We start from the raw sequence: 15,810 nt of genomic DNA, 5'->3' as shown, positions 1-15,810 counted from the left end.
AAATGGCACCCTATTCCCTATATAGTGCACTACTTTTGAACAGGGCCCTGGTCCATGTCCCTAACCCCATTAACAGATGGCAGTAGGATAACACTGCTGTCAGTCCTGTCCTCCAGTCAGAAGGCTCAGCTGTGTGTCTGGTCTGTTATCCAGTAGAGTGTTGTGTGTTCTGGAACTGGAACATTGAATGATACAGGGCTAATCCCGCCTCCTGAGGTCAAAGCATCATAATCATCATGGCCACTGTTCACAGCTGGTTGTCAGAAGCCAGAGAGGACAATCATTTGTGTAGTTTTGTCTGGGGACACTGTCAACCCTTTGTTTACTTGGTATGTTCTTGATTTCGGGTTGAGGTTGGGGTCAATTCCATTTTTATTTTAAATTTACTTCCTACTGACGGAATTTAAATGGAATTGATCTTCCTGTCACACACAACAGTAATGTATTATCATGCAATAAATGTATAACAGAGGGTATAACATTGACGGTGATGATGACAACGATGGTGATGATGGTGTGTGTCAGGGCCGTACGGTTTGGGAGAGGGACCAGCGGTGTCGCAGGCGGAGCTTCATGCCAGTGAGTTTCCTGGAGGACAACACAGTGGACTTCCCTGATGAGCTGGACACCTCCTTCTTTGCTAGGGTGAGTAACACACGCACATACACACACCTGTCCCATCACACATTCACGCACAGATACCACACACACTCACACAGTTTCTCCTGTCCCTCTTCACATCTTTTCCTCCTCTTCCTCCTCCTCCTTCTTCTCCTCTCCACTCCTCTCGTTTCCTCCTCCTCCTCCTCCTCTCCTCCTCCTCCTCCATGCAGGATGGTCTGAGGAGAGGAGATGAGGAGCTGTCTACCTATGCAGACGATGTGTTTGACTCTCCGTCTGAGGCCGCCATTAAAGAGGAGGAGTCTAACACAGCTGCAGATGAGAGTGACCTCACAGGTGGCGCCCTGGACAAGAACGAACTGGAGAGGAGTCACCTAATGATGTGAGTTTAACACACACACACACACAGACAGACAGACAGACAGACAGACATACACACAGACAGACACACACACACATACAGACACACACAGACACACAGACACACAGACAGACACAAACAAGTTGTTGCTGCTACTGTAGCCTGTTTTCACCTAACACACACCCTCTTCTGACCCTCTCTCTCTCCTTCGGTACCATATCTTTCTCTTTCTCATTCTCTCTCTGTCTGTCTGTCTCTCTCTCTTTTTCTATTGCTCAACAGACCCCTAGAAAGAGGCTGGCGTAAGGGTAAAGAACCTGGGCCCTCTCTGGTCCAGCCCAAGGTGCGTCTGCAGCAGGAGGTGGTGAGTGTGAGTGTGCAGCGACGGGGCCAGCGGATCACAGTGCCTGTCAAGAAGCTCTTTGCCAGGGAGAAGAGGCCCTACGGCCTAGGCATGGTGGGACGGCTCACCAACAGAACCTACCGCAAACGCATCGACAGCTTCGTCCAGCAACAGATAGAGGACATGGACGACCACAGGTACACTTTATTGTCTTAGAGGATTTTCAGATTCTTGAATTTCTATTTCAAATTCAGAATTTGCTACATTGCTATGCAATTGACTTCAACTCTGGCATGGTCACATAGTTGCACTTTAACATGGTCACATGTCTAACATGTTACGATACTACAGGAGAAGAGCRCAGTCACAGCCGTAGCGGAGGTAGCAGCTGTGTCTGAGTTGGCCCCAGATAAGATACAGCATGAGTCATCACAGGATAGTGTAGACCAGTGGTTCCCAAACATTACTGCACCATGACTCACATGAAAGCACCCTTCTTTCTGACTGACCTGGCCTCTAGATACAGCAGGACTGTGTGACTCAGTAACAGATGGTCCACTCTCGAGTCCCTGGCATCCCATGTGGGAAACAATGGTGTACACAGGTGTACACTACAAACTGTTCTCCTAGTCGCTGCAGCTGTTTTCAGTGGGAAGCCCACACTGACATAGTGAGGTACTGTTTCTAACAGAGGAGGCAAGCTGCTATACTGTCTGGGATACCCTATTCATATTGTGTGTCTCTGCAGGCCTTTCTTCACCTACTGGATCATGTTTGTCCACCTGTTGATCACCATGTTGACTGTGTGTCTGTACGGCATTGCCCCTGTTGGCTTCTCCCAGCACGAGACCGTCGACTCGGTCAGTCACTGATTGTTTTATACTGTACTTTGGGTTCTACAAGTTACAGTGGCGGGTGTATCGTCGTTGCTATGAAGGTTGTGCCTTATGTGATGAGTGATCCATTGAATCCGTGTGGTATGTCTGTGTATTTGACTTTGTAAACCCTTTGGCATTTCCCCTCTCTCTCTTTAGGTATTGAGAAATAAAGGTGTTCATGAAAATGTCAAGTTTGTGCAACAAGAAAACTTTTGGGTGGGACCAAATTCGGTAAGTGTATATTTTTTAGGCGAATGGACTTCGTTTCATCATTTAAACCTCAATGTCAGGTACAGTATGAGACCTTGTCTGTGTTCTGACTGCACATCCTCCCCCTGGCCTGCAGGAGGCGCTGATCCACCTGGGGGCTAAATTCTCCCCCTGCATGCGTCAGGACCAGCAGGTCCATGACCTGATCCAGGAGAAGAGAGGAAGAGAGAGGGACTCAGCCTGCTGTGTGAGGAACGACCGCTCCGGCTGTCTCCAGACCTCACAGGAGGAGTGCTCTGTGAGTCACCCTGGTGTTAGACTAATGTTAGACTAATGTTAGACTAATGTTAGAGTCGTGTACTGGTTAACGTCCTACGAGATCTGATATCTCTCTGTCCCTCTCTCTCTCTCTCTCTCTTTATCCCTCTTGTCCCTCTCTCTCTCTGTATCCCTCTTGTCTCTCTCTCTCTTGTTCTTTTGTTCTCTCATGCTTTCTCTCTCTCTCTCTTTCTCACTCTCTCTATCCCTCTCTCTCTCTATCCCTGTGGTTTCTTTCTCTGTCTCTGTCTCTCTCTCTCTCTCTCGTTCTTTCATTCTCTCTCGCTTTCTCTTTCTTTATCTCTCTCTCTATCCATCTCTTTATGTCTCTCCATCTCTCTCTTTCCCCTGTTCTCTCTCTCCAGTCTACTCTAGCAGTGTGGGTGAAGTGGCCTCATCACCCCAGTGCTCCTCTCCTGAAGGGGAAGGTCCGTCAGCACGGCTCAGTCTGCCACCAGGACCCCAGGTAATAGACTGCTTCTTTCTGTCCCTCTCTTCTTCTACATCTCCTCTTCCCTCTATTCCTCTAACGTTCTTTCCTCTGTTCCTCTCCTTCCAGGATCTGCCTGGAGCCAGCTTCTGTATCGCCTCATGAGTGGCCTGATGACATCACCAAGTGGCCAGTGTGTACCAGYTACAACCCAGGCAACCACACTAACCTCCCCCACGTAGACTGTGCCATCACAGGACGGCCCTGCTGCATCGGGACGAAAGGGAGGTAAGGACACTCTGTTTGTTCTGTCTCTGCAGCTATACGTTGTCGCTGCGATGGTGTTGTGATGTAATACTGTGTGTTGTGTGTGCAGGCTGCTATAAGTTGTTAATGTTGTAAGAACGGTATGTCTGTGTTGTAATAATGTAATGTGTTGTGTGTTCAGGTGTGAGATCACGTCCAGAGAGTACTGTGACTTTATGAAGGGCTACTTCCACGAGGAGACTACTCTCTGCTCCCAGGTGGCCTGTCTGGATGATGTGTGTGGCTTGCTGCCTTTCCTCAACCCTGAGATCCCAGACCAGTTCTACAGACTCTGGCTCTCTCTATTCCTCCATGCTGGGTGAGACTGGAACTCCCCCAGAATCACAGTGTCTCATGTCCGTCATGGTGTTGTGTCTTTTTCAGGGTCTTTCCCGCATTACTAATGTATAACGTGTGTGTGTGTGTGTGTGTGTGTGTGTGTGTGTGTGTCGTGTGTGTGTGTGTGGTGTGTGTGTGTGTGTGTGTGTGTTGTGTGTGTGTGTGTGTGTGTGTGTGTGTGTGTGTGTGTGTGTGTGTGTGGTGTGTGTGGTGTGTGTGTGTGTGTGGTTTGGTGTGTGTGTGTGTGTGTGTGTTGTGTTTGTGTGGTGGCAGGATCCTGCACTGCCTGGTGTCGGTGCTGTTTCCAGATGACCATCCTGAGTGGACTTAGAGAGCTGGCTGGCTGGCTGAGGATCTCTATCATCTACATTGTCTCTGGAACTCACTGGAAACCTGGCCAGCGCTATCTTCCTGCCCTACAGAGCTGAGGTAACTACTGTAGATACACTGTACCGTGACATACCTGCCCTACAGAGCTGAGGGTAAAATTACTTGTAGCTACTGTACGTAGATACCTGCCCTACGAGCTGAGGTAAATTACTGTAGATACACTGTACGGTGATACCTGCCCTACAGAGCTGAGGTAAATACTGTAGATACACTGTCCGGTGATACCTGCCCTACGAAGCTGAGGTAAAATACTGTAGATACATGGACTGTGATACCTGCCCTAACAAAGCTGAGGTAAAATACTGTAGATACACTGTACCGTGATACTGCCCTATGAGCTGAGGTTAACAATACTGTAGATACAGCTGTACCGTGATACCTGCCTACAACGCTGAAGGTAAATACTGTAGATACACTGTACCGTGATACCTGCCCTACAGAGCTGAGGTAAAATACTGTAGATACACTGTACCGTGATACCTGCCCTACAGAGCTGAGGTAAAATACTGTAGATACACTGTACTGTGATACCTGCCCTACAAAGCTGAGGTAAATACTGTAGATACACTGTACCGTGATACCTGCCCTATAGAGCTGAGGTAAAATACTGTAGATACACTGTACCGTGATACCTGCCCTACAAAGCTGAGGTAAATACTGTAGATACACTGTACCATGATACCTGCCCTACAGAGCTGAGGTAAAATACACTCCCACTCTCCCTTCCTCCCCAGGTGGGTCCAGCAGGCTCTCAGTTTGGTATTCTGGCCTGTCTGTTTGTTGAGCTGTTCCAGAGCTGGCAGATCCTGGAGCGTCCGTGGAGGGCTTTCACCAAGCTGTTGTGTGTCGTCCTCTTCCTGTTCTCCTTTGGCCTGCTGCCCTGGATAGACAACTTCGCCCACATCTCCGGATTCATCTCTGGACTCTTCCTCTCCTTCGCCTTCCTGCCGTACATCAGGTGAGAAGTTTGTTGATTTCGTGATATTTTTAGTTTGTTTGTATGTAAACGCTTTGACATATACATGACTCGGTTGTTGGGTTGAAGTTGCTTGGGGTAATTAGGGGGATTTTAGTATTACTAATTATTGGCAAATCATTGTCACTATCTGATTATATGATCTATTCTTATTATTTCCAGTTTTGGCCGTTCGGACATGTACCGTAAGCGTGTCCAGATCTGTGTGTTCCTGTTGGTGTTCCTGGGACTCTTCTCAGGGCTGGCTGTCCTGTTCTACGTCCACCAGGTCAAGTGTGAGTGGTGTGAGTACCTCACCTGTATTCCCCTCACTGACAAGTTCTGTGACAAGTACGACCTCAACGCCCACCTCCACTGACCAGGCCTTTGACCGTGCAACTATAATGACTAGAATGGACATTCTCAAAGAAGTATAGCCTCACGCACCAGGATAGCAGGACACAAGTCTGGTGAACAAGACTAGTCTTAAAGCAACGTCACGGCATGGACCGGACCAGCGGAAATATTTGGTGTAGCATTCAGGACATTGGAGGTGAAGATTGCCAATCTTGGAAAAATGAACTGATAACGGTTGATCTTAATAACTGTTGAACTGTTGATCTGTCTCCATTCAGTTTTGTTTATATGGACATTGCTAGCGAGTGACCGGTCACTTTCAAAGCATAAAGACAGAGAGAGGTGGAAAGGGGTAATATGTGACTGTTTTGCCTTGACACTGATCTCACTCCCCTCTCTTCTTATTAAAACTGATCCAACAGAACCACCTTGTGGCCATCAGACCACACAACAGCCACTGACTCCACACACAGTTGTGGATGGATTTTGTTTTGTATTTTTCTACACAAGTCATAAAGCCAACTAAGAGTTTTATTGGATGACCTCAGACAGGAAGCTATCTCCCAAGAAAGAAAATATATGTTTAGTACTGTAGGATGACTGCCGCTGGTGCCTTGGTTATTAATGTCAAGTCTAGGTCTAAATCTAAGTCCAAGTCTAGGTCTCAAATGGCACACTATTCCCTATACAGTGAACTTATTAGTGCACTATATTGGGTCTATTCTCTATATAGTGCACTACGTTTTGAAAAAGTAGTGAACTACATAGGGGATAGGGAATAGTGTGGCATTTGAGATGTGCTCTGTGTTAGACTAGACAAACCACTTGTAGCTTAACATGTACTGTATACTGCTGTCTAAGAGTGGTGAGTGTTTGGAGGGTAGCGTTTTAGCTACCTGCTTATCTGTACCTGACAATACAGCAACACAAACTAAAGCTTTCTGTCTGTGTGTCCACTTTATTTCTGTTGTGTGAATGTGTCTTGCTGCACATGCATGTTTCCCCCAGTAGAGGGCAGGGTTTCCCCCAGAAGAGGGCAGAGTTTCCCCCAGTAGAGGGCAGAGCCTCCCCCAGTAGAGGGCAGAGTCTCCCCCAGTAGAGGGCAGAGCCTCCCCCAGTAGAGGGGAGAGTCTCCCCCAGTAGAGGGCAGAGTCTCCCCCAGTAGAGGGCAGAGCCTCCCCCAGTAAAGGGCAGAGCCTCCCCCAGTAAAGGGCAGAGCCTCCCCCAGTAGAGGGCAGAGCCTCCCCCAGTAGAGGGCATAGTTTTTTTTGAGTAAGTGGCTTCTATCAGGGACATGTCACATAAGATGCATATCTGATGCCTTCATATATAAGCTTCAACAAACCTAGTCTAAATGGCTGTTAAAGTAAGATGTATAATGCATTTATAATACTCTGTGTTATCAACATTATCTCTGCAAGAGGATATGTAGGCTAATGTCAACTAGAGACCCCATGTTGTTCCATGGCTCTGGCCTCTCATGATTTCAGTGTTTGATATGTTTATCCCACACAACTCTTAATGGTGCACGTCAATACCTCTCTTTTGCTGTTTACTAATTCTCTCTTCCTCTCCTTGAGTCACCAACCCCTTCCCACACATTCGCACACACACAACAAGACACACACACACACACACACACACACACACACACACACACACACACAGTCTATAATTTATGGTGGACTTCAAGTCCTCTCTTTTGTCGTTTACTAATTCTCTCTTCCATCCCCCTCTCCTTGATTCACCAGTCCCTTCCAACACACACACACACACACACACACAGAGAGAGAGAGTCTGTAATTGAGTGTTAATTAGTATGTACACTCAAGCTTCCTGTTGAAGGAAAGCTGATTATGACAAACCCTTATTTGCAGCCAAGGTATAATAGCTACATAGTATGTTTAGGTGCTATTCCACAAATCTCACCTTACAGATGCTTCTCCACCTATAGATTGTTTTTTATTTAACTAGGCAAGTCAGTTAAGAACAAATTCTTATTTACAATGCAAAATGCCTTCTGCGGGGACGGGGCTGGGATTAAAAATAAAAATTTAGAACAAAACACACATCACGACAAGAGAGACACCACAACACTACATAAAGAGAGACCTAAGACAACAACATAGCATGGTAGCAACACAACATGACAACAACATGGTAGCAACACAACATGGCAGCAGTACAACATGGTAGTAGCACAAAACATGGTACAAACATTATTGGGCACAGACAACAGCACCAAGGGCAAGTCAGAACTGTCATGTTCCCACCTGTCACTAGAGGGCGGCAGAGACGTCCTAGAGATATTAACAACACTCAGGTGTGTTCTATTTACTCATTATGATTTCCCTGTTAAAAGAAGTGTGTTTTCTGTTGTACTTTGCTGAAGCTTACATTGTGTGCTGTGTGCGTTTGTCTCCTGAGTGAGTTTGAGACTTAGTGTTTGTTGTTTTCCCAGCGTTACTGTGATCCTTCCATTACTGTTTCTCAGTAAAGTATTATGTTTATCCTTAACTGCTGATTCTTTGTCTGGTCTCTTCTCTACACCTGGGTCCAACCTCACCATGTCACAGCAAGCTTCAGCCTACAACATGGACCCAGCAGAGATCACCCAGGAGCATTGCTGGGGTGGCAGCAAGAACAACTCTTCCTGACATCAGATACCCTCCGGGCACTTACCGACTCCCTCCAACCACAGTCTAACCCCAACCCAGGAGCAGCCAATGCCCAAGTCTCATCATCCAGTGCTACAGGTGTCGCCGTAGTTCCTCCAGGAAACCTGCACCGGGAACCCAAGATCCCAGCCCCCGAGCGGTATGACGGCCACCCGGGAGGATGCAAGGGGTTCCTCACCCAGGGCTCTCTGGTGTTCGAGCTACAGTCCTCCTCGTTCCATAATGATTGGGCCATGATCGCTTACATAATCTCTCTACTCTCAGGCAAGGCCCTGGCGTGGGCAACGGCGGTGTGGGAACAGCAGCCACCATCCTGCATCTCCATATTAGCCTTCACTGCCAAGCTGCGACGAGTCTTTGACCCCACAGTCGGCGGATGAGAAGCGGCCAGCCAACTGTTCATCATCCGCCAAGGGGCCAGACCAGTGGCTGACTTCGCCATTGAGTTCCGCACCCTCGCCGCCGAGAATGGGTGGAATACGGAGGCACTGGTCAGCGCTTTCCACCAGGTGTTGTCTAGCTCCATCAAGGATGAACTGGCCTCTCAGAAACTGGGAGAGAACCTCAAGTCCCTGATAACCCTGGCAATCAGGATCGACAACCGCCTCCGAGAACGCATGAGATGGCGCTTTTTTGACACCACCCCAGTATCCCGGTTTCCTGAGCAACCCAAGCCCCCCGAACCCAGCATTGAGGAGCCCATACAGCTGGGACGCACATGTCTGAGCCCACAGGAGCGTGACAGGCGCATGAGTGAAGGCTGCTGCCTCTACTGCGGAGGTCTCGACCATCTCCATGCTACCTGCCCAGAGCTGACGGGAAATGCCAGGGCTCGCCAGGACAAGGGGAGACCCTGACGAACTGTGCAGTTACCCCTCGGCTACCCAGTCACCGTCTGTCACTACCCGCAACCCTCCACTGGGACAACCATCAGCACCAGATTCAAGCCTTTGTGGACTAAGACCACACCTAGAGCCTTGCTGCGTCCACCTGCATCCATTGAAGACCAAGACTTCTCCACTCTCCCTCCCGAATACTTAGACCTCCCGGAGGCCTTCAGTAAGAGGCAAGCCGCCACCCTCCCTCCTCATCGTCCATATGACTGCGCCATATAACCCCTACCCAGTTCCACCCCTCTCCGGGCCCGTCTTTACTCCCTCTCGATCCCTGAAGCTGCAGTCATGGACAATTACATTTGTCCGGGAGTCGCTGGAGGCAGGTTTCATTCGCTCCTCAACATCCCCAGCTGGTGCATGTTTCTTCTTCATGGGAAAGAAGGATTGAGGTCTGTGTCCCTGCATCGACTACCGAGGGCTGAACAGGATCACGATTAAGAACCGTTACCCCTTACCCCTGATGTCCGCTGCCTTGCAGCTAGCCCAGGGGACCCAGATCTTTTCACCAAACTGTACCTCTGCAACGCCTACAATCTGGTGAGAATCAGGAAGGGAGATGAATGGAAAACTTCCTTTAACACCCCTGGCCACTATGAGTATTTAGTCATGCCATTCGGATTATTGAACTCACCAGCAGTCTTCCAAGCATTGGTCAATGACCCTCTTAGGGATATGTTGAATCGGTTTGTCTTTGTTTACCTCGACGACATCCTGATCTTCTCCAAGACCCTTCCGGAACACATCCTGCACATCCGCCAAATCCTGAGATGCCTCATGCAGAGTCAACTATACATCAAGATTGAGATGTGTGAGTTCCATGTATCCCAAGTCTCTTTCCTGGGCCACATTATCTCTACTGCAGGCATCCAAATGGACCCTGTTAAGGTTAGGGTGGTCACTGACTGGCCCCGTCCCGCCTCACTCAAACAAGTCCAGCGGTTCCTCGGGTTTGCCCATTTTTACAGGTGTTTTATTCGGAACTTTGGTGTGGTGGCAGCTCCTCTCACGGCCCTAACCCGCAAGTCCCAGAACCGTTTTGGCTAGACCCCTGAGGCTGACAGTGCATTCATGGAGATTAAGGGATGTTTCACCTCCGGATCCATCCTCATTCATCCTGATCCTACTCTTCTCTTCATGGCAGAGGTGGACACCTCAGACACCGGAGCAGGGTGGTCCTTTCACAGCGGAACGAGGGGGACAAGAGAATGCACCCATGTGCTTTTCTTTCCAAGCGGTTCTCTCCAGCAGACCACAACTATGATGTAGGTAACCGGGAGCTCTTGGCAGTCAAGTGGGCCCTTGAGGGGTGGAGACACTGGTTGGACGGGAACCTCATCCTTTCGTGATCTGGACGGACCATAAGTACTTGGTCTCCATTCAAGAAGCCAGGAGGTTGAACACTCGCCAGGCAAGATACGCTCTGTTTTTTAACAGGTTCAACTTCACTCTAGCCTATCGCCCGGGATCCAAGAATCAGAAAACAGATGCCCTGTCCTGCCAACACGATGTCTCTAACGAGGAGAGGGACTCCGAGCCCATCATCCCCAGCTCCCGCATTGTGGTTCCTGTGTTATGGAGAGTAGAGACCATGATATGACAAGCCCAGACCCGAGAACCTGACCCCGGCTGGGGTCCCACTAACAGACTTTATGTTCCGCGATCAGCCCGTTCTCGAGTGCCACAATGGGGACACTCCTCTAAATTAACTGGGCATCCAGGGGTTAATCGGACACTGGAGTTCCTGAGATGGAAATTCTGGTGGCCCGACCTAATTGAGGATGTGAAATCCTTTGTTGGGGCCTGTTCCACCTATGCCCAAAGCAAGTCCTCTCGACAGAGACCGGCTGGGTTGCTCCAACCTCTGCTCATTCCCAGCCGGCCCTGGTCCCACCTGTCCGTAGACTTTATCACAGGGTTACCTCCATCTCAAGGGCTTACCACTATCCCGGTGGTCATTGATCGGTTCTCCAAGGCAGCCCATTTTATTGCCTTACCCAAGTTGCCCTCAGCGAAAGAGACCGCTGATCTCATAATTACCGATGTCTTTCGACTACACGGACTTCCCCAGGACATTGTCTCGGATCGTGGGCGCCAGTTCGTCGCACGGTATTGGAAAGCCTTCTGGGTGCGTCAGTGAGTCTCTCCTCGGGGTTCCACCCACAGTCGAATGGACAAACGGAGCAGGCCAACCAGGAGCTGGAGAAGTTGTTTCATTTCCACCCAGGCCAGCAACTGGAGCACGTTCCTCATCTGGGCGAAGTATGCTCACCCCCCGCCACCATTTCCTGAACAAGAGGCCGAAATGGGGTGCCATCAGTCAAGGCGTTCATTCGACGATGTCTCTGCACCTGGATCAGAGCGCGATATTCCTTTCTCCGCTCATCTGCCCGACACCAACATCAGGCAAACCGGCACCGAAGGCCTCTTCGGCTCCTCCTACCGGGTCAACGAGTGTGGCTGTCCACCCGTGATCTTCCCTTAAAGGTGGACTCGCGGAAACTCGCTCCACGCTACATTGGACCATTCAAGATCATGAGTCGCATCAACCTGGTCACCTATCGTCTTCAGCTTCCCAGGTCTATGAGGGTCTGTCCATTCCTTCCATGTCTCCCTTCTCAAGCTGGTAAGGACCAGTCCCTTCTCTCGTCCCACACCTGCCCCTCCGCCCCCTCGACTTGTCGATGGTCCCCCGGCCTACACTGTCCGGCATCTGTTGGAGGCTCGTCCGGTCCGAGGCAACCTGCAGTACCTGATGGACTGGGAGGGCCATGATCCCGATGAGCGTGCGTGCGTGGGTGCCTGCCCGCGACATTCTGGATCTGGGATGTCGCGGGCTGGAGCCGCTCTTACAAGTGAGAGTACTGTCATGGTTCCACCTGTCACCAGAGGGCGGCACAGACCATCCTAGAGACATTAACGACTCTCGGGTGTGTCCTATTTACTCATTATGATTTCCCTGTTAAGAGGTGTGTTTTCTGTGTGTTTTCTGTGTGTTTTCTGTTCTTTGCTGAAGCTTGAATTGTGTGCCATGTGCGTTTGTCTCCTGAGTGAGTTTGAGACTTAGTGTTTGTTGTTTTTCCAGTGTTACTGTGATCCTTCTGTTACAGTTTCTCAGTAAAGTCATCCTTAACCACTGATTCTTTGTCTGGTCTCTTCTCTGCACCTGGGTCCAACCTCACCATGTCACAACAACTGTCAGTAAGAGTGTCCATGATTGAGTCTTTGAATGAAGAGATGGAGATAAAACGGTCCAGTTTGAGTGTTTTCTGCAGCTCGTTCCAGTCGCTAGCTGCAGAAAACTGAAAAGACCCAGGGATGTGTGTGCTTTGGGGACCTTTAACAGAATGTGACTGGCGGAACGGGTGTTGTATGTGGAGGATGAGGGCTGCAGTAGATATCTCAGATAGGGGGGAGTGAGGCCTAAGAGGGTTTTAATAAATAAGCATCAACCAGTGGGTCTTGCGACAGGTATACAGAGATCACCAGTTTACAGAGGAGTATAGAGTACAGTGATGAAAGAGTGCAGTATGCCATATTACGTTCACTCATCCAGACCTTTTAGATGGGACTAGTTTAGGACTAGTCTAGGCTCACTTTCTCCTCTCAACTTTGTATTTTCTATTGTATACCCCTCTCCCTCAAAACGTATTTCTCTTTCTCGCGCTCTCTCTTTCTCAAATCATATCAAATTGTATTTGTCATATACACGTGTTTAGCAGCTGTTATTGCGGGTGTAGCGAAATGCTTGTGTTTCTAGCTCCAACAGTGCAGTAATATCTAACAAGTAATATCTAACAATTTCACAGCAATACACACAAATCAGGAATGGAATTAAGAATTCATACATATTTGGACGAGCAATGTCAGAGCAGCATAGACTAAGATACAGTAGAATAGGGTAGAATACAGTATATACATATGAGATGAGTAATGCAAAATATGTAAACAATAATAAAGTGACTAGTGTTCCATTTATAAAGTGGCCAGTGATTTCAAGTCTATGTTTATAGGGCAGCAGCCTCTAATGTGCTAGTGATGGCTATTTAGCAGGTAGACTAGTGATTAGAGCGTTGTGCCAGTAACCGAAAGGTTGCTGGATCAAATCCCTGATTGCCGAAGACATTGTTGTCAATTTATGGTAGCCCCCGCACCTCTCTGATTCAGAGGGGTTGGGTTAAATGCGGAAGACACATTTCAGTTGAATGCATTCAGTTGTACAACTCACTAGGTTACCCCCTTTCCCTTAACAGTCTGATGACCTTGAGATAGAAGCTATCTCTCAGTCCCTGCTTTGATGCACCTGTACTGACCTCGCCTTCTGGATAATAGTAGTATGAACAGACAGTGGCTCGGGTGGTTGTTTTCCTTGATTATCTTTTTGGCCTTCCTGTGACATCGGGTGTTGTAGGTGTCCTGGAGGGCAGGTAGTTTACCCCTGGTGATGCGTTGGGCAGACCGCACCACCCTCTGGAGAGCTCTGCAGTTGCGGGCGGTGCTGTTGCCGTACCAGGCGGTGATACAGCCCGACAGGATGCTCTCAGTTGTGCACCTGTAAATGTATGTGAGCCTTTTAAGTGCCAAGCCAAATTTCTTCAGCCTCCTGAGGTTGAAGAGGCACTGTTGCGCCTTCACCACACTGTCTGTGTGGGTGGACCATTTCAAATCGTTAGTGATGTGTACACCCCGAGGAAGCCCGAGGAGCTTTTCAGCTGCTCCACTGCGGTCCGTCGATGTGGATAGGGGCGTGCTCCCTCTGCTGTTTCCTGAAGTCCACGATCAGCTCCTTTGTTTTGTTGATGTTGGGTGAGAGGTTATTATCCTGGCACCACACTCCCAGGGCCCTCAACTCCTCCCTGTAGGCTGTCTCGTCATTGTTGGTAATCAGGCCTACAACTGTTGTGTCGTCTGCAAACTTAACGATTGAGTTGGAGGGCGTGCATGGCCACGCGGTCATGGGTGAACAGGGAGTACAGGAGGTGTCTGAGCACGCATCCTTGTGGGGCCCCAGTGTTGAGGATCAGTGAAGTGGAGGTGTTGTTTCCTACCTTCACCACCTGGGGGCGGTTCATCTGAAAGTCCAGGACCCAGTTGCACAGGGCGGGGTTCAGACCCAGGGCAGCGTTCTCTCGCTCGCTCTCGCGCTCTCTTTCTCTCTCTCTCTTTGTTTCTCTCCCATTCTCTCTCTCTTTAAGACAACTGAGAGGGGCACACAGTGCCATTAAACTCACCCAGCCTCTCTCTTCCCATCCCCAATCCTCCCCTTCCTCTCTCTTCCATCCATGGCCCTATAGAGATGCTGATTAGATTTTAAGTGGGCTATACCTCTCTTCTCCCCTCCTTATCTTTCTCTCTGTCTCCTCTTACTCACTCACTCTCTCAATTCAATTCAATTTTCAATTTAAGGGATTTATTGGCATGGGAAACATGTTAACATTGCCAAAGCAAGTGAAGTAGAAAATTAACAAAAGTGAAATAAACAATACAAATGAACAGTAAACATTACATTCACAAAATTTCCAAAAGAATAAAGACATTTCAAATGTCATATCATGTGTAAATAGTTAAAGAACAAAAGGGAAAATGAATATACATAAATATAGGTTGTAATTACAATGGTGTTTGTTCTTCATCCGGTCTTGCTGCTGTGATGGCACACTGTGGTATTTCACCCAGTAGATATGGGAATTTATCAAAATGGGGTTGGTTTTCGAATTCTTTGTGGATCTGTGTAATCTGAGGAAAATCTGTGTCTCTAATATAGTCATAGCATTTGGTAGGAGGTTAGGAAGTGCAGCTCAGTTTCTACCTCATTTTGTGGGCAGTGTGCACATAGCCTGTCTTCTCTTGAGAGCCAGATCTGCCTAAGGTGTCCTTTCTCAATAGCAAGGCTATGCTCACTGAGTKTGTACATAGTCAGAGCTTTCCTTAATTTTGGGTCAGTCACAGTGGTCAGGTATTCTGCCACTGTGTACTCTCTGTTTAGGGCCAAATAGCATTCTAGTTTGCTATGTTTCTCTCTCTCTCTCCCTCTCTCCACTCTAATTAAGTAAATGTTCTTATTGTAAGGACATTTGTCATTTTTCACCCTTATGCATACCCACTTCAATCACGCCTTCCATGGAATAGCCATAATGGAAATGTTATGTCTGTCTTTCCAATCTAAAACCATTGTCTTACGTCAGATATCTCAACACAGTGTTGAAGTACTCAAGTCCAGAACTCCACCTGACTTAGACTTTTACCCCCAAGCCATAAGACTCCTAAACAGGTAATCAAATGGCTATCCGGACTATTTGCATTGTGTGCCCCCCCCCAACCCCTCTTTTTACACTGCTGCTACTCTCTGTTTATCATATTTGCATAGTCACTTTAACTATACATTCATGTACATACTACCTCAAATTGGGCCGACCAACCAGTGCTCCCGCACATTGGCCAACCGGGCTATCTGCATTGTGTCCCACCCACCAACCCCTCTTTTACGCCACTGCTAATCTCTGTTCATCATATATGCATAGTCACTTTAACCATATCTACATGTACATACTACCTCAATCAGCCTGACTAACCGGTGTCTGTATGTAGCCTCGCTACTGTATATAGCCTGTCTTTTTAAGGTTGTTTTATTTCTTTACCTACCTATTGTTCACCTAATACTTTTTTTGCACTATTGGTTAGAGCCTGTAAGTAAGCATTTCTCTGTAATGTCTACACCTGTTGTATTCGGC

The 15,810-nt window shown here is 48.3% G+C and overlaps 1 protein-coding gene across 1 annotated transcript in view; it reads left to right on the top strand.

Annotated features, from left to right (window-relative positions):
* Positions 1-6,444, top strand: part of LOC111978705 (inactive rhomboid protein 1-like) — an 84,760-nt gene extending 78,316 nt beyond the window's left edge. The window contains 14 exon segments of the mRNA XM_070448647.1: positions 526-645; positions 834-1,003; positions 1,265-1,522; positions 2,074-2,185; positions 2,360-2,434; positions 2,550-2,711; positions 3,097-3,197; positions 3,291-3,449; positions 3,610-3,786; positions 4,080-4,104; positions 4,106-4,186; positions 4,188-4,235; positions 4,931-5,154; positions 5,335-6,444. Of these exon segments, the coding sequence (XP_070304748.1) occupies positions 526-645; positions 834-1,003; positions 1,265-1,522; positions 2,074-2,185; positions 2,360-2,434; positions 2,550-2,711; positions 3,097-3,197; positions 3,291-3,449; positions 3,610-3,786; positions 4,080-4,104; positions 4,106-4,186; positions 4,188-4,235; positions 4,931-5,154; positions 5,335-5,530 (1,908 nt within the window). The 3' untranslated portion in view covers positions 5,531-6,444.
* Positions 6,445-15,810: the final 9,366 nt, after the last annotated feature.

Source organism: Salvelinus sp. IW2-2015, linkage group LG18 (genome assembly GCF_002910315.2).
Source record: "Salvelinus sp. IW2-2015 linkage group LG18, ASM291031v2, whole genome shotgun sequence".
Classification (NCBI taxonomy): domain Eukaryota; kingdom Metazoa; phylum Chordata; class Actinopteri; order Salmoniformes; family Salmonidae; genus Salvelinus; species Salvelinus sp. IW2-2015.
This window is presented reverse-complemented; position numbering and strand designations above follow the sequence as displayed.